Genomic DNA, 27,902 nt, shown 5'->3' with positions numbered 1-27,902 from the left:
TCATTTTGCAACCTTCCCCCTTCTCCACACCCGAATAAAATTAGAAAGTGAAGTCAGAGGGGCCCCCAGGGAGGGAGGGAGGGGGGGTAAAATGTTTCCAGCTGGAAGCTTTATTTGGAGACGACGAGCAGGTCTTTGATCTCCCCCTCCCCCCCCCCCCGCCAAATCTCCTCTCCTCCCGCGCGCGCGCAAGGGAAACGCGGGAGCGCGCCCCGCCCCTTTCCCAAAGCTTTCTTGAACTTTCCAAGCGAAGCGCGTGCCCGTCCGGCCCGGGGGAAAAGCGTCGGCGGGAACGCGCCTTTTTTGCAAAGCGCCCGCCGCCAGAGGCGAATCCGGATTGGACGAGGGAAGCAGCCGAAGTCGAGAAGGTTCTGTAAAGTGGGCGGGGGGAGGGAGGAGGAGGAGGATGGGGGGAATGTACTAGAAGGGGCGGGGCGGGGTGGGGGGGGAAGCGAGACTCCTTGCCTATAAAGTCGTGCAAGAGGCGGGCCGTCGGGTTCAGAGGATTAGAGGGAAGCGTGTCCAAGGAGGGCTCGGAGGGGATTTTGATTTGCCCGGCGGGTGGACGAGCACAAGGCAGGCGCCAAGCGCTTCGGGATTCGGCGAGAGCAACGGTTGCAACGAGCCAAAGGTACCCTAACTTGGGCGTGCAAGTTTTTTGCTAGGGGAGCAAAATTGCAGAGGCTTCGGCATTGCATTACATTGCATTGCACCCCACGACTCTTGCACGGCGCGGGTTTTCTTTTCTTTTGCTCCCCTCTTTTTTATTTTTCTTTGCAAGGTCTCCGTTTCTTCCCTGCCCGTGCAAAAAGGAGCCTTTTGCGCGCGGGTTAACTTACTGGCCTGCCGGAATCGCCCGCTCCGCTTTTGGCTGCCGGGATCGCATTCCCACGACGCGCCAGCTCCGTTGCGCATTAAGTCGGGCCGTCTGCTGCTCTCGCTCGCTCTCTCTTTTTTTGCTTTGCACAAGTTGGGCGTTCCCGGGGTGGAAGCCAAGCGCCGTTTGCTTGGGATCTCTCCCTTAACGGTTTAAAAAAAAAAGCGGACTGCTCCCGGAGAAGCGTGTCGTGCGAATGCGGGCGAGGAGGAGTTTAGCAAAGAGTGGCCCGCGCGTTTCCTGCGGGTCTTGAGGAATCGAAGGGCTACTACGTTGGGGGCCAAAAATTAAATAAGAGGGGACTGTGTGGTGTCCCCCTCTACCGATTAGGCTGGGTTTTAAGTATCGTTGTGGGAGACGCGTAACGTGGGGACGGTGCCAGACACTCGGACGCGTGTGAGCCTTAAAACACTTGTCGCGGAAAACTCCCAAATTTCTTTTTATACGTCGTGGGAATGCCAAAGACAAGCCTGTTTGTTCCCCGAGAAGAGAGACTTTGAAAAGTGGTTGGGAGGGGGTGCCACATAGGCTCCCCCCCCCTAGATTCCCACCCACCCACCGGGAAAAAAGATGGGGGGGGGTCTTTGACTTGGAGCCTTAGGGGAAGAGACGGTTTATTTGCAAAAGTGCATTTTTTTCTCCCCTTCCTTTTTTGCACGCACTTGGTTGTTTGCAGTCTTTAACCCTTGGGCTACCCTGTTGCTGGTGAATGCAGAGGAAGCATCGAGAAGGTCTGGTCTCCGTCCGTTGGGAAGCTTTTCTACCCCCCCTCCCCCCCAAAAGTGGGGGCTGGTATCCAAGCTTGTTGGATCAAGCCTGAACCACAATCCCCCTGCCTCCCTCCCTTTCTCTCTTCCTTTTTTTCTTTTAAGTCATTTTGAGTTCAAGCATTTTGGTTCATTGCCCAGGACAATTCCTTGCAGAAAAGTATCTTGTTGCTCACGATCAAAGGGGAGGAGACAGTGGGAAAGTGGATGCATTCCTTGTTTTCTAAAAAAAACCCAACCCGGAGTCTTACATATTTATTTATTTTTAATAGGGGTTGATTCAGGACACTTGCCTGGAACTGCTGGAAATTAATATTTTAATTCATCAGTAAATAGGCAGAGGGATTAGATTGTGCCATTTGTCTTGGGGGGGTGGGGAGAGAAATTGGATTTTTATTTATTTTTTAGTAATTTTCTTATCCTCTCAATGCCATGGGCTTGGCTTAAAGCACAGGACTTCAAGCTTGGCAACTTTCAAGACTGCTGGCTGGAGAATTCGGGGAGTTGAAGTCCACAAGTCTTAAAAGTTGTCAAGTTTGGGGGACCCCTGGCTTAAAATCTTGCCTCTCTTTTGAAACTTATGACTGTGTTTGTTTGTTTTTTAAAAGTTCAGAGCCTGAACTGCAGGCGTTTGCCTTCATTCTTTCTGTATTATTTAAAAGTTATTTTTATGACGCACTTAAGCCAAGAAATATTTTCCGCTGGGATAAGTGAATCAATGGAAAAGAAAGCCTCTGGACTGTTCTTTGGGACCTAACTTCTTTCGAAAATAATGTTACAAAATTTGGGGTGAGGTGAAGACCTGGATTATGGTCTTCTCCTTACAGGGATCTAAGTTTTCAAAATGTAATTGTAAGGTTTTATTTTGGAAGCAAGCTGGTTGGTTTGGAGCATTGTGGGTTACTATCACATTAAAATTTCCTAGGACCTGCTTTTGATTTACAGTAATATTATTTCCACAACAAAAATCCTACCCTCTTTATCTTTATAAATTTGTTTGGCCTGTATTGTTTCTTTAATATACAATCCTCTCTTTTTTTTTGTTGTGCCAATGATACAAATAATTTCCCTAATTCGGTGGGGGATGGGGGCTCCAATACCTGTTTGTGTTGGTTTTTTATATGCATTCCTTGTAGCGCTATTATATCCAGATGGCAGCTTTGCAATTTATGAAGGGGAGAATTTATATCCACTGATGTTCAATGATCGAATCTTACTTTCCCTCTTACATTTCTCTGTTCATATCTTATATCTCAGTCTTGTTCTTGTTATCCTAGTCTCTCTTGGTTCTTTAGGTCTTTCCCCGTTTAGGCTCTGTTATGGAGGTACAAACAACAACACTAAGTCCCAAAATTGAGTTTAAAAGTCTAGAAAAATGGGTCAGGGGATTCAGCCCTGTTGGTTATTTCTGTAAGCCTTTCCATCTGGTTTGGGGGCTGCTTATAAAAGATCTACTGGTCTTCCAGAAACTTGCCAGCAATACAAGGAAGTTGGGTTGAATGTCTGGACATTTTCAGGACATGGTTTGTCCTAAAGGTGCTTTTTTTTTTTTTTTCCAAAAATCAACTGGACTCTCCTTGGGTTTTTATTTTCCTTTTGAAAAGGTTTTTCGCTGCTTATCCAAGAACTGAAGAAGAAATTTCTTTGATAAGAAGATATTTTTAACAGGAAAAAAAATCCCAAGAAAGTCCAGTTGCCCTTTTCTTTTTAAAGCCCCTTTAGGGAGTGGGGTTGTCTATAGTTTTCAGAATTATTAATGGGTTGTTTTTTATCCCCTTTCGAAGCAGGGGTGGGAGTCCAGGGTAGGTCAGATAAGTTGTAGAATGGTCTGCCTAATCTTGCTGGGGCTTCTGTAGCTGATCAGAATTGCTGCAGCTGCATTCCCCAAGCCAACCCTCTGGTGGAGTTCTAGAAAAATCTTTTCTGTTCTGGAAATGGGTTTGGTGGGGAGAGCCTGGCGCCAAGTCAGTGGCGTAAGTCTTTTTTTTTAAAGTGTAGTCCCTGGCAAAGCTTGAGGGTTTTTTCCGCTCCCCCATATCTTATCTTGCGTAACCCAGCAGCATTTTTTGAAACCTCCTCTCCCGCTCAGAGGAGTGGCTTGAAAAGCTGCAAGTTAGATCTTTGCAGTTGCTAAACGTCTTCTGTTATTTTCCAGTTTGACAGCTGTGTTTTTGGAAACCCTCCCAACTATTAACATCTGACTTTAAAGATTCTTCCAACTAACATCACGCTTTAAAGAACCAAATCTTGTAGCTTCGTCTTTAACAAGTTTGGCAATTGCATTTTTCTTCGATCATGCATTCTTAAAAGCATCTTCTGCATTTGCTGTTGTAAAACATGGCATGCAGGAATAATTTAAGGACAGCCCGGCATCTGTGTCTACAATTCACTTCCAAAATCCAGCATATTTGGAAGACACCGGATTGTGAGCATGTGCAGAATTCTTTGGCTATTTTAAACTCTCGCACAGTTAAAAAGAAAAGCGTTATTTAGGATTTCCAATTATTTTAGCTTCATCACCAGTATAGTTAGTAAGCAGAAGACTATTATACGCCCTTCCTAATATTTCCTGCAGGGGGGGGGGGGCAGCCAATAAAAATACTTTGTGCATGCAATAAATTTGCTGTGCTGTAACAAAACATGGAATCATATTGCAATTTAAGGAGAAAATGGAAGAATTGAATGGCTGCTTTTTAAAAGACTTGAGAGATTTAATCCATATCTTATCCCTCATCTTGGAGACTTTGGCCCATGTTGCATCTTGACTGAGTTTCTTAGCCTATTGCTTATCCTGGAATTATAGCTCCCTATAAAGGTAAAGGTTCCCCTCGTACATATGTGTTAGTCGTTCCCGACTCTAGGGGGCGGTGGTCATCTCCGTTTCAAAGCCAAAGAGCCAGCGCTGTCCTAAGACGTCTCCGTGGTCATGTGGCTGGCATGACTAAACGCCAAAGGCGCACAGAACGCTGTTACCTTCCCACCAAAGGTGGTTCCTATTTTTCTACTTGCATTTTTACCTGCTTTCGAACTGCTACGTTGGCAGAAGCTGGGACAAGTAACGGGAGCTCACTCCATTACATGGCGCTAGGGATTCGACCCACTGGCCTTTCTGATCAACAAATTCAGCGTCTTAGCCACTAAGCTGCCGCGTCCCACGAGAGCACCCTAGATAGACATAAATGGGAACTATTTTTCCCCATAGAAATGAACCCTTAATCTGGAACTTTGGCCAAAATTACACCAAAAAAAAGGACTATTTTGTCTTGTTCAAAAGTGAATCTTTGTAAAGATAACGCTTCCTGCTCTTTCCAAATCTTTGTGATAATCCAGAAAATCTAGTTAGCTAAGGTGATGCAGAGCAAGACTTGAAATAACGAGGGTTTTTTTTTTTTTGCTAGCCATTCCTGTTTCTAGAAGAAAAACATAGTTTACCAAAAGAAGTCTTCATAAAAACCCAAGCCAAAGAACAACCTGACACTTAAGTGAATATTACTTCCTACCTAGAAAACGCAAGTCAAGTACTAAAATTTCATGGAATGGTACAGAAATTTCTTTCTTTCTTTCTTCCAAGAAGGCCAATTATAAAACAAGAGCTTTGCAGAGCATGTCAAAATCACTCCTAGCCAATCTTTCAATAGCAGTTGGCCCACTTGTTTGCTCCCAATTGCAGATAGGAAGACTGAGGCTGAGAAATGAGATGCTCTGTTGAGAACTCATCTTCTTAATGACCCTGTAATCCAGGGGTGTCCAAACTTGGGAACTTTAAGACTTGTGGACTTCAACTCCCAGAATTCCCCAGCCAGCATGGCTGGCTGGGGAATTCTGGGAGTTGAAGTCCACAAGTCTTAAAGTTCCCAAGTTTGGACACCCCTGCTGTAATCCCTTGTGGAGTGGAGTCTGGGTAACTGAATGCAGCCAAGTGCTTACTTGGCCAGATGCCCTTCCTGTCGCCTATGGGGAGTTTTGTTTTTTCAGCATATTCTCAATGTGCCCAAAGAGAGAAATATCTGCCTCTACCTAGGATTGAACTCACAACCTCTGGCTTGCGAGGCGACAGCTCCACCTCTAGGCCATCGCACCACGCGGTGCCCTTCTGAATCCTCTCTTGAGAATCCCGTCCTCGGTGTTAACCTGTGACGCCCCTCTTTTTTGCAGGCAAAATGTCCAAGGGTCCAGCTGTCGGCATCGATTTGGGGACCACCTACTCCTGCGTAGGCGTTTTCCAGCATGGGAAGGTGGAGATCATCGCCAACGACCAGGGCAACCGCACCACGCCCAGTTACGTGGCTTTCACGGACACGGAGCGTCTCATTGGTGATGCTGCCAAGAACCAAGTGGCCATGAATCCCACCAACACCGTCTTCGGTAAGAGGGGGAAATTGTGTCTGGGTCTGCCCGGGACTACCAGGGATCGAGGCCAGAGGTGGAAGGAATTATGGGGAGATGAAAATCAAAAAATTGGGATGCCACTTAGTTTGGCGAATGATGAGTATCTCTGCAGAGCGGCAGAGTTAGGAGACCTGGCTCACATCCTATTTGATTGTTGCTTGTATGAGAGGGGTGGGAGACAGATACCTTGGTCCATATACCAAACAAAGTACCCATTGGGATCCCCATATCAAAACAACTTTAATTTATGTGCGGCCAGAACCTGAAAATAACATTTAACACAGCACAGGACTTCAACAAAACGGTTCGATTGAGATCTGCATACGTGGGACTGATTGGGGTAGTGTCGAGTTTCCTGATTCCGTAATTGATTCATCATAATCGAGCCAATGTTTTAATACAAAAAACCAGTGATTTATTGATAGCTTCATTAGGCAAGATTTGTTCGCGGTCAAATCTTTGCTTTGTTTTATTTGCTTCTTATTTGCACACCCACCCACCCCTCAGTCTGTGTCACAAATCATGCTACCCAATAGTTACACCCCTCCCAACCCAGCAGCTGTAATCTGAGATCCCATTCCAGCCGACAGTTGTGCGTAGAGTGCACTCCCACTCATTCTGTCCCCATGACAACACGGAGAGTTGACAGGTAGATTGTAAGGATGACACTGAAATATCACTTTATGTCATTTTATTCTATTTTACATATTTAATGTATTAAATTATATTGTTATCCTATATAACTATTGTATTTCACCCTACTCTTATTTTAAATTGCTTGTATAGGATTTTATTTGTTGATATGTGTTTGAACCGTGTGCTTTGATATGGCCTATAAGCTAATCAAATAAAGCTATAATAATAGTAATAGTTGGCAAATGGCTATAGAAGTAATGAGAATTTCTTGAAAGGATTAAGCGTCTTTTGCCAAGGGTCAAGGCACTGATTGGGTGTCCAGGAAATTGGTTCTTTTGGATTCAGAGCAGTGAATGAAGAATGCTTAAGCTTTATGGCTAACGCAAGCAAACGGAGTTAAAAGCATACATAGCAATAGCACTTCATAGTGCTTTCCAGCAGGGGTCTCCAACCTTGGCAACTTTAAGACTTGTGGACTTCAACTTCCAGAATTGATCTGGTCCACAAGTCTTAAATTTGCCAAGGTTGGAGACCCCTGCTTTACCGCATTCTCTAAGTGTTTTATTTATATGCAATATGCCAATATTTGGCTTATTGCTCCCAACTATCTGGGTCCTCCTTTTTACCCTGACCTGTCAATCTTGAGCCGGTCAGGATCAAACTGCTGGCAGTGAGCAGAGTTAGCCTGCAATACTGCTTTGTAGCCACTGTGCTGCCACCGCATACCAAAAACAAGATGATACCCAAATCTCTCATAAATTTGAGGGCTCTTGCTGCTCTCTCTGAGGTTGGTTGTTTTCTTGCAGACATTTCCTTACCATACTCTGTGTCATCATCAGTGCTAGAAAAGGAGTGGGATTTGCTCTCGTTTTATCTACTAGTAGATTGCCCTATCAGTGTTGGGGATTGACTTGTTGGCTCCTTGATTGGGCAATCAAGGCTTGTTGGGAACACTGTTACCTTCTACTTGCATTTTTTACGTGCTTTCAAACGGCTAGGTTGCCAAAATAGCCTACCTCAAATTGCCAGGAGTCTTGAATGTTACCAGGCCCACCGTCCATCTTTTCTAGCAGGCCACGGGCAAGTTCCAAATTTGTGTTTTAAGCCTGATTTTTATGGCTTAGCCCTGCCCAGATTGATTAAGCGGTGAAAAGCAAACAAGATACTTGGAATCGAAAAAGCTATCTTATAGTTATAGTTTAGTTAGTTTATAGTTTATTAAATTTATAAACCGCCCCCTCTCCCCGAAGGGACTCGGGGCGGTGTACAGACAGTAAATAAATACTAGACAACAAAACACAAAACCCCCGACAAAACAACTTTAGCACACAGTCTATACAGTACCATAAACTAACTAATAATTAAAACCAATTTAAAAAATTAAAACCCCCCCAAAATTTAAAAATTTAAAATGGCATCCAGGAAGGATGGCATTTTATCATGCCAGTGGGGGTGGCAATGTGGCAGGCATTGTAAATCAAGAAGTGGCAGATTTGATTTCTTCGTAAGGGAAGCTTAGACGTTCTGGGCTCTTTCTGAGCTGACCTGTTTGCTGAATAAAGGAGGGAGGGGAATCTTTGGTTGCAAAGCTTTTCTTATCAGTGAAAGTCTTGGGACTTTCGGTTCCCATCCCAGAAACCACCTGCCACCCATCCAAGGTGACGTCTTGCAGCTTTGTGACCACAGGGCATGAAGTCCTGGTGCCAGGTTTTAATAAAAACCTTACTATTGACCTTTAAGCTGGGAACTTCTGCACAGAACTGAACACTGGAAATTAGCTGGCGTCTCTGCTGCTGTTATCAAAAAGTTACTGAGAGTTTATTAAGATCAGAAAAGATTTGTAGCTCAGGGTTAAACTGTTGGGTCCTTGGTACGCTGAGCTTGCTGGTTTTCTTGCCAACGTTTCATTGCCCAACTAGGTAACATCATCAGTACTAGAAGTGAGTGACGTTCGCTCTTTAGCGGCTTGCCCTGTCAGTGTTGATGGAGTGGACTTGTTAGTTCCGTGCGCCTTTGGCGTTTAGTCCTGCTGGCCACATGACCACAGAGACGTCTCCGGGCAGCGCTGGCTCTTCGGCTTTGAAACGGAGATCAGCACCGCCCCCTAGAGTCGGGAATGACTAGTGGGGAACCTTTACCTTGTGTCTTTCTGATAAAGTCCTTCGGTGTTTTGAATAATCTTCCCCGTTCTCAGATGCCAAGCGCCTGATTGGCCGACGTTACGATGATCCGGTCGTGCACGGCGACATGAAGCACTGGCCTTTCCAAGTGATCAACGATGGGGGTCGCCCCAAAGTCCAAGTAGAATACAAGGGTGAGATGAAGTCCTTCTACCCTGAAGAGGTCTCCTCAATGGTGCTGACCAAGATGAAGGAGATTTCAGAGGCTTACCTGGGCAAGGTGAGTGATACAAGGGCAGCCTTCTCAAGCCGTGGGTGTACCTGGCAGGCAGGAGAAATGAAGTAGAGGAGACATCAATTCAGTATACAGGTAGTCCTGTAACTACAGCAGTTCATTTAGTGATGGTTCAAACTTACAACGGCACTGAAAAATTGTGATTTATGACCATTTGTCACACTTGCGACGGTTGCAACCTCTCTCAAGCAATCAAAAGTTCAGGCTCATATTTATGACCTTTGCAGTGCCCCGGGGTTATGTGATCGCCTTTTGAGTCTTCTAACAAGCTCTTACTGGGGACATCCAGATTCGCTTAACGATGGCAGTGGTTCACTTAACAACTGTGGCAAGAGAGATTGTAAAATGGGGCAAAATTCACTTAACTGCTGTCTTGCCCAGCAATTGTCGTAAGTCAAGGGCTACCTCTATTCTCTGCCTCGTGATAAAAAATGGAATTTTATCAGTTCAAAATAATAATTTGTGTGGTGCAAATTATATTCTATTGCAGGAAGGGCTGGGAAGAAACAGAGGTTTTTGGAGGATAAAGAGGCCACATATTGGATCATGTTTTTAACTTAAGAGAAGAGAAGGAGGTTCCAATTGGAGATTTACTGTATTTTTCAGAGTATAAGACACGTTTTTCCCTCAAAAAGGATGCTGAAAATCTGGGTGCATCTTATACACTGAAATAAAGCATTTCTTGCCTCCCGAAACCCCACCCCCTTCACCAAAATGGCCATGCAGAGCCTTTAGGAGGCTTTCAGAGCGCTCTTGGGGGCTGGGGAGGGCAGAAATGAGTAAAAATCAGGCCGGCTTTTTCGCTCAATTTTGCCCCCAGCATAAGCCGCCTAAAGGCTATGAATTCCCCTTTTTTGACAAAAAATGGGCCTGTTTTCGCAAAAAAAAATGGTTGTTTTTTGCTTGTTTTGTGAGAAGCACTCTCCGAGCCTTCTAAAAGCTATTCATTCCGTTGTGGGGGGGGGAAACGGGCCCATTTTCGGGAGGTCTGCAGAGTGCAAAAACTTTAATTTTTAAATTTGCCTCTTCAAAATCTTGGTGTGTCTTATACTCCCAAAAATACGGTAATGCTTGCAAGTAGGAACTGCTTGCGGGGTGAAGACGTTAAGGGTGAGATTCTGTTCGTTTCCTTGTCTGAAGTGACACGGGAGAGGCACCACGCTCCTTTACACTGACCTGATCCTCACCTTCCCTCCATCACAGACAATTACGAATGCGGTAATCACTGTGCCAGCCTATTTCAACGACTCTCAGCGGCAAGCCACCAAAGACGCCGGCACCATCTCGGGCCTCAATGTTCTCCGCATCATCAACGAACCCACGGCAGCAGCCATTGCCTATGGGCTGGATAAAAAGGTAGGGATGCAGTGTTTCCTACATGCGATTGATTGACTTCTATATAAGAGTCCAGAAAGAAACTTCTGGGAGATCTCGGAAGATCTACTAAGAACTTCTCGACCCCTTTTTGAAACCGTTTTGTTTGGAGTTGTCAACCATCCCACGCAGTTCATTTGGCAAATAAAAGACTCCTTGGGGCAGTTTTCGTGTTCCGGGAGTACAATGGACTGAGCTGACAAGGAAGTATCAAAACCAATTCGAAAATGTTCCCGTGCAAACAGCATAATTCAAATCAGATCGGGTTTATTACAAAGACCAGAACAAATGAACTCAAGGACTTCTTGTGGCCTGCCAGTGCCCAGCTGAGCTGGCAGCAGATTCAGACAGTGTGGAGGTTGGGGAGGAACATGGGCCAGTCCTGGAGTCTGGGGAAGGCTCTGATGAGGGCTCTGTGTCGGAAGCAGAGCGGGGGGCAGAGCTGTCTGACAGTTATCAGCTGCCTTCAGAATCGGACGTCAGTGAGGCAGAGAAACAGCAGGTTAACTTTCAGGTGTTGACATAGTTGCAAGCTTCCAGTGGGCGTTCTTGCACTCCTTTGATCCCCCTCCCCACATCCCTCTTACAGTCCAATCATTCCCTCCCTCCATTTCTTTTTGTCCGGGCTGTGAACGAGGTTTGCCCTGCAAGCTATGTTTCAGCCATGACAGGAGGGTTCTAACAACTGAAATTGAGGGTTTTTAACGGCAAAATGAGTTTATTGGCACTTCATCAGATCCTGATTTCCTAAATCAACTAAATGTTGGAGATGCCACCAGACACCAGGCTCATACCATCATATGTGGTGGGCCTGCGTAGAAGCAAAAAAAAAAATTGGACTAAAATACATACGTGGCTGGAAAAGAGAACAAAACGACATATTGACTTAAAACCTGAAATATTTTTGCTGGGGATCTTACCAGAAAATTATAGTGCAGAAAATGTATATTTGATTATTCATGTTGTAGCAGTAGCTAGGGATTGTGTTTGCACAAAATTGGAGACGCGAAGAGATTCCCACAGAGGAGAATGTGATTGGGAAAATATTAGAATGTGAAGAAATGAACAGATTGACACTGTCTCTATCAAATAGAAAGAACAAACAAATTATTATACAATTTGGGAATCTTTTTACCGGTGGTTAGAGAATAGACGTAAGAATTAATAGTAATAGAAGTTATCTAAAGTATAGAAAGTATATGAATAGTCAATATAACTAATAGAGTTAAATAAATTACAATGGGGTTGTTATAATATTAGATACTTAAGTTATTGGAAATTGAGATTAAAGAATGAATAAGATTGCATGTTTTAATGTTGGCACAAAATATTTATACCCAGACGACACACTGATTAATTGAAAATGGATTGTTTATAAAAGAATAAAATAAAAAAAATATTATAGAGAGCCTTGATTTGATAGATTAATCAGATAAAGATGCAGACCAAGGTACCTGCAGAGTACTAGCATAGAAAATTATCTCTAGCATTTGAACCAAGATTCATCTACTTCGTATTGGTGGTCTTTGTCATAGGATACAGATATCCTTGCAAAATCAGTTTCCCGTTCTCAATTAATCAGGTTCTCTTTTTTTTTTTCAGGTGGGTGGCGAGCGCAACGTCCTCATTTTTGACCTGGGCGGTGGCACCTTTGATGTGTCCATTCTGACGATTGAGGATGGCATCTTTGAAGTGAAATCGACCGCCGGAGACACTCACCTGGGCGGCGAGGACTTTGACAATCGCATGGTGAACCACTTCGTGTCGGAGTTCAAGCGCAAGCACAAGAAGGACATCACGGACAATAAGCGGGCCGTCCGGCGGCTGCGCACAGCTTGCGAGCGGGCCAAGCGCACGCTCAGCTCCTCCACCCAGGCTTCCATTGAAATTGACTCCCTCTACGAGGGCATTGACTTCTACACTTCCATCACCCGGGCTCGCTTTGAGGAGCTGAATGCCGACCTCTTCCGGGGCACCCTGGAGCCGGTGGAGAAGGCCTTGCGGGATGCCAAGTTGGACAAGGCCCAGGTCCACGACATTGTGCTGGTGGGGGGCTCCACCCGCATTCCCAAGATCCAGAAGCTTTTGCAGGACTTCTTCAACGGCCGGGAGCTCAACAAGAGCATCAACCCAGACGAAGCGGTGGCTTATGGAGCAGGTAGGGGAGTCATAGAAAGCGGCAGGGTGTTGTGACGGAGTAAGAAACACAGAAGTGGGGACCTTCTGCAAGTTCTTCAGAAGATTGGTTACTGTCAACTCCTAAAGTTGTCATGGTGAGGGAAGGGGGAGGAGCTTATTCCACCTATATGTTCGGCTAGAGTTGGATCTCAGATTACTGCAGCAGGCTTGGGATTGGTGAATATGATTTATGACACAGACAGGGGAGGCAAAGTTCAGCTATAAGTCAAACAAAGCTCAGATCTGATTGCAAAAAGGCCTTGCCTAAATAAATGACTAGTTTTGTATTGAAACTTGGCTCGATGCTCATGAATCAATTAGGACGTTTTTAGGAAACCTGACAGAGAGTCAGATCTGAGCTTTGTGGAAAGACCTCATGGTTCTCTTGATGGAGAAGGTAGAAAAAACGGCCCTTGTAAAGATTGTGGTAGACCTGTGTTTATGTCGGGCGTATGGGCTCGTTGCCTTTCCACTTGGCTGGAGAATACCAATAGAGTTCAGTGAAACATCCATTTTAGAAGACCTTGCTCATGATATGTGAAGGCATGGTTGGTTAAGCCATGCTTTATTAATTACAGATAAACCTGTTGTATGGTGTAAACCAGGGGGATGGGTCCAATCTTGGCAAATGTTAAGACGTGTGGACTTCAGCTCCCAAATTCCCCAACCAGCTATGCTGGGAGTTGAAATTTACAGGTGTTAAAAGTTGTGGACACCCCTGGAATAAATGGAGAAGAAACCTAGTGATCTGTTGAACGTTTATGGAGATTCTCAAGTCATCCAGGTCGTGGTTGTCCCAAAGATGCTTTTTCAAAAAAACAAAACAAAACTGGGCTTAGTTTTTCCTTGAAGACATTTCGCCTCTTATCCAAGAAGCTTCTTTAGTTCTGGAGAAGCTTCTTGGATGACAAGCGAGACATCTTCAAGGAAAAAAACAAAATCCAGTTGCCTTGCATTTGTTACTTCTTAGGAAGATCCAAGTTAGCGATTGTAGGGGGATGTAGGGTTAAATCTTGACCTGCTTTCCTGCTTTGCTCTTCCAGCTGTCCAGGCTGCCATCTTGTGTGGGGACAAGTCTGAAAACGTGCAAGACCTTCTCCTTTTGGATGTCACCCCTCTTTCCCTGGGTATTGAGACCGCAGGGGGGGTGATGACAGCCCTTATCAAGCGAAACACTACCATCCCCACCAAACAGACCCAAACCTTCACCACTTACTCCGACAACCAGCCTGGAGTGCTTATTCAGGTAAGGAGGGTTGGGTCGTAGCAGAATGGGGCTAGGAATGGTGGAAGAACATATGGGTTGATTTGCTACCAAGCACATGTTCTGACCTAGGCTTCCTGAGAAAGCATAAATCACACTCTTAGTCCCCCCCAAGCCCTCTTTTTTATTTATACGGCTGTGAATTATGGTCATTCCCAGCCCGTAATGATTCGCAAACAGTCTGCGAAGATTCCGACAGATGTCTGCTCGAGTTGCCACAGTCTTTCAGGGTAATGTTGATAAGCACCCACCTTTATCTCCCTTGAAACGCTGCCAGAGAACTAATTGCCTATTAGTTCTGCGAGCACAGAGTCAGAATTTCTCAAGAGCTTGAACCGACCAGATGAACGAATTGCTTCCTGCAAAGGCTCAAGTGCGTTCGCTCCTCTTTTATGTCTTATGGGAGAGGCCAATCATTTCCAAGCGCTTTACAGAGTCAGCATAACTAAGTGGCGCAGTGGTTCGAATGCAGCACTGCAGGCTACTTCTGCTGGCTGCCTGCAATTTGGCAGTTCAAATCTCGCCAGGCTCAAGGTTGACTCAGCCTTCCAAGTTGGGTAAAATGAGGACCCAAATTGTCGGGGCAATATGCTAACTCTGTAAACCGCTTAGAGAGGGCTGTAAAAGCAGTATATAAGTCTTAAGTGCTATTGTTATGGTGGCGCAGTGGTTAGAGTGCAGTACTGCAGGCTACTTCTGCTGACTGCCTGCAGTTTGGCAGTTCGAATCTCACCAGGCTCAAGGTTGACTCAGCCTTCCATCCTTCCAAGGTGGGTAAAATGTGGACCCAGACTATTGGGAGCAATAAGCTGATTCTGTAAACCGCTTAGAGAGAACTGGAAAGCATTTTGAAGCAGTATATAAGTCTTTAGTGCTATTGCTAAATCTATCCACTTGGCTGCTGGCTGTCCTTTTCTCTTTCTTCACACCTTTCCCAGCATCGGAGTCTTATCCAGAGAGCCATATTTTTGTCATCTTGGTTAAGGAAGCCATAAACTAGATGCTGGATTGAAGAGTGGACTCGTGCCATCCCTAAAACCAAATTCCAGATTCTACGGTGTTTTCTTTTTATCAATTGTGGGTTGGAAATAAGGGTCTCCAGCTTGACTTTCTACCCTGCTCTTTTGTGGCCACAGGTGTACGAGGGTGAGCGTGCCATGACCAAAGACAATAATTTGTTGGGCAAGTTTGAGTTGACGGGCATCCCGCCTGCTCCTCGGGGCGTTCCCCAGATCGAAGTGACCTTTGACATCGATGCCAACGGTATCCTCAACGTGTCTGCAGTGGACAAGAGCACGGGCAAGGAAAACAAGATCACCATCACCAACGATAAAGGTGAGGTTTCGGTCCACGGACGCAATCGGTTTGAGAAATCGAAATCCAGCCCAACCAGAAAGTACCAGCTTTGGAAAAGGGTTGGTACGCAGTTGTTGTGGCCCGCCAGCACAGCTGGCGGCAAACTGAGACCATAAGACGGTTGGGGAGGAACATGGGCCAGTCCTGGATTCTGGGGAAGGCTCGGATATGAGGGCTCTGCATCAGAAGCAGAGATGGGGCCAAGGCCATCTGACATTTATCAGCTGCCTTCGGAGTCGGACATCAGTGCGGCAGAAGAACAACTGGAGCCTGTTCCCAATGTGCGCATGTGCAGAGCTGCCAGGAGAAGGGAACAGTTAAGGAACAAGGGCCGACTCGGGAGTAAAGGCGCAGGTGGACAGTGAATGGCCTCTCCCATAGAGAATAAAGAGGAGTGAAAGGGTGGAGTTTGCGGGAGGCAATTAATTCGCTTAATTAGTGTGAAGATTTGTTCATGCCTCTCAGGGACTCCTTGCCAAATATTTTCTTGTACAGCGTTGCGTTTGGAAGGTATTGGCCTGGCAGCTCTCCAAGCCTGATAAGGTTTGTGGTGGTAAATTCACCCTTGAAAGACTATTTGCCAGGGCTTTGCTGGATGTGAGTGAGAGGAATTCACATTAGTTTAATAAAAGCGGGTTTTGTCTGGACAAGGGGTCTGCTTCATGATTCGGTGAAGCCTCGGTCAGAACAGCAGCGAGCCTGGTGTGGCTTCAGTCTCCCGATTAACTCCTTTTTTTTCCTTTCCACCCCAGGCCGTCTTAGCAAAGAGGAGATTGAACGTATGGTCCAAGAAGCAGAACAGTACAAAGCTGAGGACGAGGTCCAGAGGGAGAAGATTGCTGCAAAGAACTCCTTGGAGTCTCTGGCCTTCAACATGAAGAGCACAGCAGAAGACGAGAAGCTGAAGGACAAGTTGTCTCCAGAGGACAAGCAGAAGATCTTGGATAAATGCAATGATGTCATTTCCTGGCTGGACAGGAACCAGGTGAGTGAAGGGAGCAGGGAAGGTTTTGGGGTGTTGGTTAAATCAGATCGTTCCTGTTTAATTGCTTCTATGGGGGTTCTTCACAGAAGTGTAGGATCTCAGACTTTATAGTTATACCAGCCATTTATCCTAATTCTGTATTAGGTTGGAGCCCCTTTGTGGAGTACTGTGAAGCTATTACCATGGCAACTCCACTGTGTTGTACAGTAGACGCCATCTTAAGGCACAACAGGCTGTATCCTAACACTCGCATTCAGGCACACTATCGCTGTCAAGAGTACTGTGATTTGACATTAGAGATATACTTCATTCCTTTTCATTTCAGCAGCCCAGGTGTTCCAGAGTTATGCTGGAACACACACACACACACACAACCTAGGTGTGTCTCACCCCCACAGTATCTTTTTCCAGACAGAAAGCCATCTTTGTACCAAGTTTGGTTGAAATCGCTCAAGGCATTCCTGTAAATATATTGATTTATTTATGGTGCGTCTTATACTCCGGTGCATCTTATAGTCCGAAAAATATGGTACATGCACTCCCTTGATTGACTGGCACAAGTCTTTCTGAGCTTTGAAGGCTTTGGTTTTACTTCTTATTAGACGTTAGAACGAGACAGTCGTTTTCTGCTTCCTTGCATTTAATGGGGCTCGTCCCGTTTCTCCCTTCCTCAGATGGCAGAGAAGGACGAATACGAGCATCAGCAGAAAGAGCTGCAAAACGTTTGCAATCCCATCATCACCAAGCTGTACCAAGGAGCCGGAGGGATGCCCGGCGGCATGCCGGGTGGAATGCCAGGGGGCTTCCCCGGAGCTGGAGGCGCCGGGGGCGGCTCTTCTGGTCCCACCATCGAGGAGGTGGATTAAGCTCCTGCCTCTTCAGAAGGGCCCTGCAAGGGGGGACGGGTGGGTGAAGACTTAAGAAGAAACGCAAGACACTTTTTTCCAAGGAGAACCATCGTTTGGTTCTGCTTCTTTCAGCTGTTGCCTGCGGGCCTGTTCAGGTTGTCTCTGCGTGTCCGTGCGTCTGTCTCTCCCTCTCTCTCTCTCTCTCTCTGTGTGCCTTCACACATCTTCCTAACTTAGCTTTCTTCTTTCTCTTCCCCTTCCCGCCTTCTTACTCCACTCCGTTAACGGAGCTCCTCCTCCTCTCTCCTGACTGCCAAATTGAGACTTCCAAATGACGTTCATGTGAATAAATTATTGCACTTCGGTCAACCCACCAAATTCGTGCCACTGTGGTTTGTTTTTGTCTTTGGAAAACGACAAGGTGCCGTGCACGCACGCACACAGCTAATGGGCGTTCAATGGGGGGAGGGGGGGCAGGTGTGACGCGATTGCACTTGAGAGTTGAATGTTATCTAGAAGGGAGGACTTAACGGCACCACAAGAGCCGTGGTGGCGCAGTGGTTAGAATGCAGTATTGCAGGCAAACTCTGCCCACTGCCAGCAGTTCGATCCTCACCGGCTCAAGGTTGACTCAGCCTTCCATCCTTCCGAGGTGGGTAAAATGAGGACCCAGATTGATGGGGGGCAATAGGCTGACTCTGTAAACCGCTTAGAGAGGACTGCAAAGCGGTGTATACGTCTTAAGTATTATTGAAGTCCAAGGGGGAAAGTCCAGGATGGGCAACCTCTATCCCACTGGTTTAACTGGTCTCTTCTATCCTGAGACCTGAATCTCCAAACAACAAAATGCAAAGGCTAACAGAAGTGGCTTTGCACATAGTCCTCGACTGATAATAGTTCGTTTCTTGGCCGCTCAAAGTTAAAAAAGTGATTTGCAATTTTTTCACATCAACAACATTCATATTTATGATTGTAGTGTCTTAGGATCATGGGATCGCCTTTTGAGACCTGACAAGGAAAGACAATGGGGAAGCCAGATTCACTTAACAACCGTGTTAACTAAATCAGTGATTCGTTTAACGTCCGGCAAGAAAGGTGGTAAAATGGGGCAAAATTCAAATGTCTCGCCAATGGAAATTTGGGGTTCAATTGTAAGTCGAGGACTACCTCACGAAAGTGAAATCGTAAGCCATTGACCATGCGTTGAATGTGAGTTGCTGGATGGTCACTAGAGAAGGGGGAATATGTAGAATTTATGGTGACGCAAGACCAGGCAACAAAACCATTGTGGAAGAGGTTGCAGAGAAAAGTACCGACATTTGCAATTTCATCATCTTTAGTCCTGCTTTCCTATTGCGAAACGTACTTTTGCCATCTTAAGAAATCAGGAATGTGCCCTTTGCAAATCAAAAACTGCAGTAATGAAGGCAAATGTATGTGTCCCAGGATAACGTTGCAAGAACCAATCTTGGTTCGTCACCGAGACGACAGATTTATTCTTACGAACTTTTGGACTCTCACCAGAAGTGTGAGAGGCTTCAGCACAAGTCTGAAAGCTCAGAAGACAAAACCTCTGGTCCCGGTGACTTGACCCAGATTGGATCGTGCAAAAAGTGCCATTTTCAAGATCAGATGTCCATAACATTTTTCATTTGCCACGGTGGCGCAGTGGTGAGAGTGCAGTACTGCAGGCTACTTCTGCCGACTGCTGGCTGCGTGCAATTTGGCAGCTTGAATCTCACCAGGCTCAAGGTTGACTCAGCCTTCCGTCCTTAAGAGGTGGGTGAAATGACCCAGATTGCTGGGGCCCATATGTTGCTTAGAGGGGCTGTAAAGCAGTATATGTCTTAAGTGCTATTGCTATTTCTCTGCACTTCCTGTGTGAAATGGCAATAGCACTTAGATTCATATATTGCTTCATAGTGCTTTTATAGCCCTCTCTAAGCGGTTTACCGTCAGCCTATTGCTCCCAACAATCTAGGTCCTCATTTTACCGACCTCGGAAGGATAGAAGGCTGAGTCAACCTTGAGCCCGGTGAGATTTGAACTGCCAAATTGCAGGCAGGCAGCAGAAGTAGCCTGTAGAACTACACTCTACCCACTGTGCCACTATAGCAATAGCACTTAAGACATATATACAGCCTTTACAGTGCTTTACAGCCCCCTCTGAGCAGTTTACTGAGTTAGCATATTGCTGACCCCGCATAAAAGGCTGAGTCAACTTTGAGCCTGGTGGGATTTGAACTGCCGAACTGCAGCTAGCAGTCAACTGAAGTATCCTGCAGTACTGCACTCTAACCACTGTGTCACCTTGGCTCTTACTTGGGTTACTCAAAATGATGTGCCTTTTGCTTCTCCTGAAATCCAAGCTAATTTTAAAAGTGTGACGTGAGTGAAAAGGAGACCAAGGAGTGAAAGTGGCAGCCTCTTAACGATGGGTGCGCTGGCCTGGAGAAACCAAATAAGTTGACTCAGGCTGAAAGCTGCTGTTGCAAAATCTGAAGCAACGTTGGTTTTGCAAACGGCCCTTGGCAATGTTATTACCAGAGATCTTGGCAACAGGGCTTAAAATAAGACCATGGTACAGAAAGCTCTCCTGGCCTTAAAAGGGCTTTATATTCCTTAAAACAGGTGTCCAAACTTGGGGACTTTTAAGACTTGTGGACTTCAACTCACAGAATTCCCCAGCCAGCCATGCTGGCTGGGGAATTCTGGAAGTTGAAGTCCACAAGTTTTAACAGTTCCCAAATTTGAACCCCCCTGCCTTAAACTGTGTAATTGTCATTCAGCATCTTACGTTTTTCATTGTTACCCAACAAAAGGCCAAAAGATTTGGAAACATCGCCAAGGGATTATGTGCACTTAACCATCCAACTAAACCTGATGACATTCTCACAGGGGGTAGTTTAAAATAGCATCAAACTCCCACAAAAAGATGAAACAGCGGTAGCAAGAATGGAGTATTTAGAAATACGAAATGCGTGTCTCTGTTATGAAACAACTGGTTTAGTTGTTTGCTTGGAGTAGTAGGTTGTTTATGTTGGAGTTTAATGATGCATTAGCTCAGGAATGGGAGAGTTTGCACTCCAGATGTTACTAAATTGGAATTCCTAGCTTCAGGAGCCAAGTTGGCGGGCTCCCCTAGTGACTAGTCCTTCTTTTCATTAAACTAGACATACCCAATTCTGCAACTGTTCTTTGTCTGTTTTATCCTCCAGTCCCCTAATCATTCTTGTTGCTCTGCACTCTTTCTGGAGTGTCCATATCTTTTTTACACTGTGGTGACCAAAACTGAATGCAGTATTCCAAGTGTGGCCTTACCAAGGCATTATAAAGTGATATTAACACTTCACGTGATAGTAAGTGGAACTTTGACAAACTGGATTTTATCCCCCCAAAAAAGAAGTTCTAGAAGGCAACTGTTATGCAATCAAGGCCAATCAAAGGCCGGGAACAAAGGATAACGTGTAAGTTAGGCATGCAATATTGTTAATACCTTCCTTAGCCAGAAACCTCAGATAAGGCCTTGGCAAGCTCATGGGGCTGTTTTGCAACCATTGCAAGCTCACGTTCTCACGCCTGAACTATTTCAAACCTTACGAGGTCACTAGTCCTCATGATGTTTTAGTGACTTTAAGAGATCAGCGTTCTTGCATAAGATCTTTTTCATCCTTTTTTTGGGGGGTGGAGAATATTAAGTGGCTGTTTTTGGAAAGAAAAGTTGGGAGTCTTGGCCAATTGTGCTCATGAGTGCAGGACAGATTTACACCTACAATGATTGTTTTTCTTAAAAAATAATAATTATCAGACAAACCTAAGAAGGGCCCAAATCGAAAGGAGGATTAAAAAAAATTCCTTATGTTTATAACTCTTTTACCAAGGAAAATTCAAGAGCCAACCAAGAAAACGAATAATTAAATAGATATAAAGGACAGTTTTCCGACAGTCCTTTAAAACGGGTCTCCAAGGTTGGCAAATTTAAGACTTGTGGACTTCCGGCACCAGAGTTGAATTCTGGGAGTTGAAGTCCACAAGTTGACATGGTTGGAGACCCCTGTTTTAAAAGAAGGTATATGGTCACAGTATGTATTATACTCTGACTTTTTGACCACAGAGACGGTTTGGAAAAAGGATGAGGAATTTGATGCTTTTCCAAGCTAAACACCCAAGGTCCTTTGACTGGTCTGGCCCAAAGAAAGTGGAAATCACTTGCAAAATGACCTCAGCAGGCAACAAAAGTTGCGTCCAACCGCTGAGGAAAGAATTTTGGGAAGACAATCAAGCTAAGAGAAGGACCAGGAGGTGCAGGGGAAAATGGATTGAAACCCCATAAGAGAGAGATCAGAGAATCCGTGAAGACACAAAGTGTGAAGTGTGAAAAATGGTCATAAATCACTTTTTCCCAGGGCCGTTATCACTTCGAATGCTCAATAAATGAACTATTGTATGTCGAGGATCTGTAAAGGTCTCTTCTTTGAGCAGGGGGTTGGACTAGATGATCTCTGAGGTCCCCTCCAACTCTGTCCTTCTATGACTACCTGTAAGGGTCTCCTGCTTGAGCAGGGGGTTGGACTAGATGGTCTCTGAGGTCCCTTCCATCTCTGTCCTTCTATGATTCTGTAAGGGTCTCTTGAGCAGGGGGTTGGACTAGATGACCTCTGAGGTCCCTTCCAACTCTGCTTCTGTGATTCTGTAAGGGTCTTCTGCTTGAGCAGGGGGTTGGACTAGATGGTCTCCAAGGTCCCTTCTGACTCTGTCCTTCTATGACTACCTGTAAGGAGCCAAAGATCTAAAGACAGCCTCTGGAAGGCACATGCATGCTCTGAATTAGCACATGGCTCCTGAACTTACCTCCAGCAAGGAAATTAAAAAACTCCCTTGAAGGCAGCTGTTCCAGAAATAGAAAGTTGGCATCAAAAGCTCTATTGAAGAGGGATTAAAGTAAGCATTAGCCTTCCTTTCAGATCTCATGATACCATACTTCGCACTCCTCTGGTTTATCCAGCCTGCAGGAATGACATGGGACATTCCTTTCCCACCTAACATTCCCACAAATATTTCCCAAAGAGGTGTGAGTTGCAACCAGCAAATCAGTAACCCTACACCGAAATACCTCATGCGAATGGTGTTCTTTTAATCACCCCTTGCGGGTAATTTCTTAATGCGATAATAGCCTCGCGTTCCAGTCTAGGGATTACTGCATGCAATATCTCTTTGTAATAAGTGTTGTTGTTGATTGTTTGCTGGGAATTTAATGGCCTTTACCCCATAATGTTATCTCTTTTTAATAGGTTTTTTTTTTTAATTAAGGGAGTTTCATAGAATCATAGGCCTACTGGAATCAGATTAAAGGATCTTGCATCGCAATCCAACAATGTGTTTGTTTTCCTTCTGGGAAGTTGTGAGGTTGCTGAAATCTGGCAGAAGGGGAGCAAAAGTGAAGTGCCAATAGATAAAGCAAGAGGTCTGTGCATTTTTACTTGGAAGTAAAGCAGATTTTACTTCCGCAGATAGGGACTGCAGCCAAGAAATGGAAAGACGTTTGCTCCTGGGGAGCAAAGCTATGGCAAATCTAGGTAGCATACTAAAAAAGCAGAGACATCACCTTGCCAACCAAAGTGTGTATAGTCCAGGCGATGGTTTTCCCAGTGGCAATGGATGGCTGTGAAAGTTGGACCATAAGGAAGGCTGAGCACCAAAGAATGGAGGCCTTTGAACTCTGGTGCTGGAGAAGAAGACTCCTGCAAGTCCCTTGGACTGCAAGGCCATCAAACCCGTCAGTCCTAGAGGAGATCAACCCTGACTGCTCTTGAGAGGGCCAGATCCTGAAGATGAAAAATACTTTAGCCACCTAATGAAAAGGAAGGACTCACTGGAGAAGAGCCTAATCCTGGGAACAATGGAGGGCAAAAGAAGAAGGAGACAACAGAGAATGAGGTGGCTGAATGAAGTCACCGAAGCAGTCGGCGTGAGCTTAAATGGACTCCGGATGGTAGGAGGATGGTACAGGACAGGAAGGCCTGGAGGAACGTTGTCCGTGGGGTCGCAATGGGTCGGACACGACTTTGTAACTAACAACAACAAAACCTGATTTTATTCCATATCACTTTTTTCTCAGCAAGGATAAGGATGATGTCGGCCAAGAAAAGGCAGCGACATGTAGCCAATTTGATTAACCATGATGGGTTGAAGAAACCCAGGTGGCTGGAATAACAAATGTTGAGCAATAAACCATGATTTGCAGGGCCAAATAGCTGGGGCCAACATGTTAAGCCAATCTGCTTTCAGCTAGTTATTAAGATGCCTTTTCATGATATGAAAGCATGCATAGTCAAGTCACTCTGTAAGTCCTACCCACACAGGAGCAGCAAGCACACCAACACAAAGGAGAAGTTGTCAGTGGAAGTTACTATGGGCCATGCTTCATCACACATCACTGCAGCCACCTCTGGTCAGGGACTTCCAAGATGTCTAATACTCGCTGGGAAATGGTATTAGTAAAAGTTTCAGAAAGACACTTGCTTTAAAACCAGAAGAATGAGGGGGGTGGGAACATGACAACTGCCTTCCAATACTTGTCCCAAAAGTGCTTTTTTCAAGAGGGAACTGGACTTTCTGCCTTTTCCTTGAAGACGTTTCACTTCTCATCCAAGAAGCTTCTTCAGCTCTGACTGGATGGTAGGGAATGGAAGGGTTGATACTCCTTGCAGACAGCTGGTCATTTGCATTCCTTCAGAGAACCATTTGAGGCCACTTGGAGATTTATCTGTGTCCTCAGAGTCAACTGGGTAATGCAAATGGGAACCTTCTTGGAACTCTTGTAGACAGGAGAAAGATGATGTTGTATCTCCCCCCCCCTGTTGAGAGAGGGCCATTCAGTTTTGACATTGATGGCCTCTTTGACCCCTCTTTCAAACCAGAGATCCTCTCTGTCCAAAATGTGGACTTTGCTATCTTCAAAAGAATGGCATTTGCCTTTTATAGTATGGCCTTTATTTTCATTGTACATCATGTATACAATGAAATTGCCTCATTGATGCAATCCATGGCCAAAAATACAAACAACACAAATAGTATAAATATGGGGCTGTATGCAAATCGGAGCTACTCTAGCTTTAAACTCCGGGTCTGATTTAAGTTGATAAGGTAAAGGTAAAGGTTCCCCTCGCACCTATGTGCTAGTTGTTCCTGACTCTAGGGGGCGGTGCTTATCTCCATTTCAAAGCCGAAGAGCCAGCGCTGTCCGAAGATGTCTCCGTGGTCGTGTGGACGGCATGAGTAAATGCCGGAGGTGCACGGAACACTGTTCCCTTCCCACCAAAGTTGGTTCCTATTTTTCTACTTGCATTTTTTACGTGCTTTCGAACTGCTAGGTTGGCAGAAGCTGGGACAAGTCACGGGAGCTCACTCCATTACGCGGCAGTAGGGATTTGAACCGCCCAACTGCCAACCTTTCTGATCAACAAGCTCAGCGTCTTAGCCACTGAGCCAGCACGTCCCTTTCTAAGTTGATATCAAACTCTATTTCTGCAGCTGACTCACACATCTGCCCTTGTGGAGCCCTATCTAGTGAGACAGTGTTTTTTTATCTGTCCATCACCTGAACAGAGGCATCAATTTAAAAAAAGTGGAAACTGAATCATCATTAAAGCCACTGGGGATTTCCTGGTGCCTCCTAACTTAGGGATGTCCTCTGCTCGCAGGAGGAACCGCACAAACAAAACCTTTAAAGTCGTCTTTTAGTAAACACACAACAGGGTGTGCAGCACTTTCAAGCTAAAGCCCAAAAAGTGCTTTGGTGCACCCAGGGGTGCTCACATCACACTTATCTGCAGCTCTTTAAAGCAGCTACATCTTTTCTGGAGTTGCCAGGCCTGGTTGTGCTACAAGAACATCCTGGAAACAGCAGTTTTTTTGGTTTTGAGTTTATTCAGTTCAGGGACTCTCTGTTCTAACCTAGGCTTCCGTATAAAGCATAAATCATAATCTTAGTATCAAAAACCCTCTTTTATTTATACAGCTGCAAATTATGGTCATCAACAGTCTGCAAGGCTTCACAAACATTCCGTGAAGAGTCCGACAGATGTCTGCTCGAGTTGCCACAGTCTTTCAGGGGAAGGTTGATAGATAAACACCCACCTTATCTCCCTGGGAATGCAGCCAGAGACCTAACTGCCAAATGCAGAGCAAGGCCAAACTTAGCACAGAGTCAAATAGAACTTTTCAAAGCTTGAACCGACCAGATTAACTAATTGCTTCCTGCAACAGCTCACATCCGCTTTGCTCTTCTTTTATGTTTTATGGAAGGGCGGGGGGCAATCGTCTCCAAGCCTTACTCCCGAGTCAACCCTGTTTTCTTAATTGTTCTTGCCTTCTGGGGAACAGGCTCCCGTTGTTCTTCTGCTTCGCTGATGTCAGACTCCGGAGGCTCGAAAGGCAGCAAATAACTACCAGATGGCCTTGGTCCCCTCTCTGCCTACGACGCAGAGCCCTCATCAGAGCCTTCTCCAGACTCCAGGACTGGCCCATGTTCCTCCCCAACCTCCTCACTGTCCAAATCTTCTGCCAGCTCTCCTGGTTGCTGGGGGGCCACAACACTCTCGGCTGCTCCAGTGAAACAGACTCTAAACAGCTTACCGAGAGTAGACAGAGTTGAGTTTGGTCCCCCTGTGTGCACTCCATGTGTTTCAACACGCTTTCCTTGAAACGTTTGAATTCCCGGTGCTGACACAGCCCGGTTTCAGAACTAGGGTGATATAAGAGGCAGGTTGCTGGGATGCTGTCCAGCTTTTGCTCTTCCACCCAAAGTCCTTGAGATGAAAGAGTATGGCATTGCAACATACAACACTGGTATCCTTTTTTTGGGGTTTGCTCAACGTGTTGAACCAGAAACTTGCCCTGTGTTTACGTAAGATGCCAAGTCAACCCAAACCCCAGATTTAAACTAAGCAAGTTTTGCCAGCGGTGTGAATAAGAGGTTGGTAGCTTGGCATGGACGCCATTTCAGCAGTCAGATAGTAGCCCTTAATTTGCAGCCGTTCGTTCAGTCACCATTCAATGTTACAATTATCCACCCTGAAGCCGAACCAACCGAAGCCATTTGGAAGCTTCAGTCTTGCCACACTGGAGTTGAAGGATAGAGAGGAGGGAATAGAGATAGCAGGGATTCTGTAGCCAAAGCAAAATACTTTCTCTTGGGAACCAAGGACATTCTCACACCTGGTCAGAGAGAGGAGGAATGATGTTACCCAGTAACCAGACAGCACCTCAATTGGACCATGTGACTGATTGTTTGGGGAAAGGGAAAAACTTTTACTTTTAATTAGGTGAAAACCGTGGGAACTTTCAGAGTCTGTTTTCACCAGAACTGTGCCAGGATGATAGATCCAAGAAAGCTATTTTTTTGAGGAATCTAACTACCTCGGAGTTTTGCTTACTATGGGTCTATTACCTGGAACCCTAACAACAATAGTGCTGAAAAAAAATACCGGTCCTCAGACTTACAACCACTGCAGCATCCCCGTGGTCGCATGATCACAGTTTGGCTGCTTGGCAACTGGCCTGTATTTAGGACAAACGCAGCATCCTTTAGCCAGCTGGTTATCATTTGCAACTTTGGCAGCCAGTTTGCAACAAGCCAAGTCAGTCGGAGAAGCCAGGTTTGCTTAATGACCAAGTCATTCACTTTAACAAGTGGGGCAAAAAAAAAGACGGTAACATTGCGCACAACTCACTCAGCAATCTGTCAGACACAAGGAACCAATGACAATTCGGTGAATAAACCAAAGCAGTTATTTACAAGAATCTTGCCAGACTGATTACATTCCCTTGGCTACAGAATCAAAATCACGTAAAGTATGAGTACCGCTTTATCAAACCTTGGTAAGACCATGCCTGGAATACAGCTTCCAGTTTTGGTCACCAAGTTACAAAACAGATGTTGAGACTTTGGACAAAACTGAAGGGAAGAGCAACTAGGATGATTCAAGGTCTGGAACATATACTAAAACATGTGAAGAACGGTTGCAGAATTTGGGCATCGCCAGTGTAGAGAAAAGAAGGACTAGGAGTGACATGTTAGCAGTGTTCCAGTAATTGAGGGGCTGCTACAAAGAAGAGGGGATTAAATTATTCTCCAAAGCACCAGAGGGCAGGACAAGAAACAATGGATGGAAACTAACCCAGGAGAGAAGCAGTTAAGAATTAACTTCCTAAAAATGAAGACAATCAACCAGTGGAGCCTTTAGAATTTGTTTGTGCCCCATCCCTGGAGGCTTTTAAGAAGAGGCTGGAGAGCTACTTGTTTGGAATGGTAGAGGGTCTCCTGCTTGAGCAGGGGGATGGACTAGAAGACCTCTACGGTCCCTTCTGCACTATTCCAATGGATTGAAAATGGCAAACAAATGCCATGAAGAGACTCCATGCTGGAATGCATTTTTCCTTTCCTTTCCTCTCCTCCCTTCTCTTTTCCTTTCCTCTTCTTTCCTTTCATCTCCTCTCCTCTCCTTTCCTTTCTTCTCCTCTCCTTTCCTCCTTTCCTTTCCTTTCCTTTCCTCTCCTCTCCTCTCCTTTCCTCTCTTCTCCTTTAGCAGGTGATCCTATCTAATGAGTCTCACTTCGCAATGGAATTTCTGATCTCAACGGTGTTCATAAGTCAGGGACTATCTGGGAAGCATTCTTTCCAGACTTACTCCTCATTCCTTTCTCTTCTTTCTCGTTCTCCCATTCCCTGCCGGTTTGTTCTCTCTCCCTCTCTCCCTCTCTTTCTCCTCCCTCTCATTCCAACCAGCTGGGCTGGATTCCTGCTGTGCTT

General features: G+C 45.4%; 1 protein-coding gene and 1 long non-coding RNA gene across 2 annotated transcripts in view; both read left to right on the top strand.

The window, feature by feature from the left end:
- LOC309396831 overlaps nucleotides 1-27,902 on the top strand; it is a 155,481-nt gene that overhangs the window by 110,973 nt on the left and 16,606 nt on the right. The gene's annotated exons all lie outside the window — the stretch shown is intronic.
- LOC309396798 (heat shock cognate 71 kDa protein-like) lies at nucleotides 465-17,467 on the top strand. The gene is made up of 9 exons (XM_081962251.1): nucleotides 465-631; nucleotides 5,800-6,009; nucleotides 8,864-9,069; nucleotides 10,288-10,440; nucleotides 12,061-12,616; nucleotides 13,680-13,882; nucleotides 15,037-15,235; nucleotides 16,009-16,241; nucleotides 16,916-17,467. Exons 2-9 carry the CDS (start codon nucleotides 5,805-5,807, stop codon nucleotides 17,105-17,107), a joined length of 1,947 nt encoding a protein of 648 aa, XP_081818377.1. The 5' UTR covers nucleotides 465-631; nucleotides 5,800-5,804; the 3' UTR covers nucleotides 17,108-17,467.

This window comes from Natrix helvetica, assembly GCF_964273705.1.
Source record: "Natrix helvetica genome assembly, chromosome: 9".
Lineage (NCBI taxonomy): Eukaryota > Metazoa > Chordata > Lepidosauria > Squamata > Natricidae > Natrix > Natrix helvetica.
The sequence above is the reverse complement of the archived record's forward strand: the minus strand, read 5'-3'. Positions and strand labels throughout refer to the sequence as shown.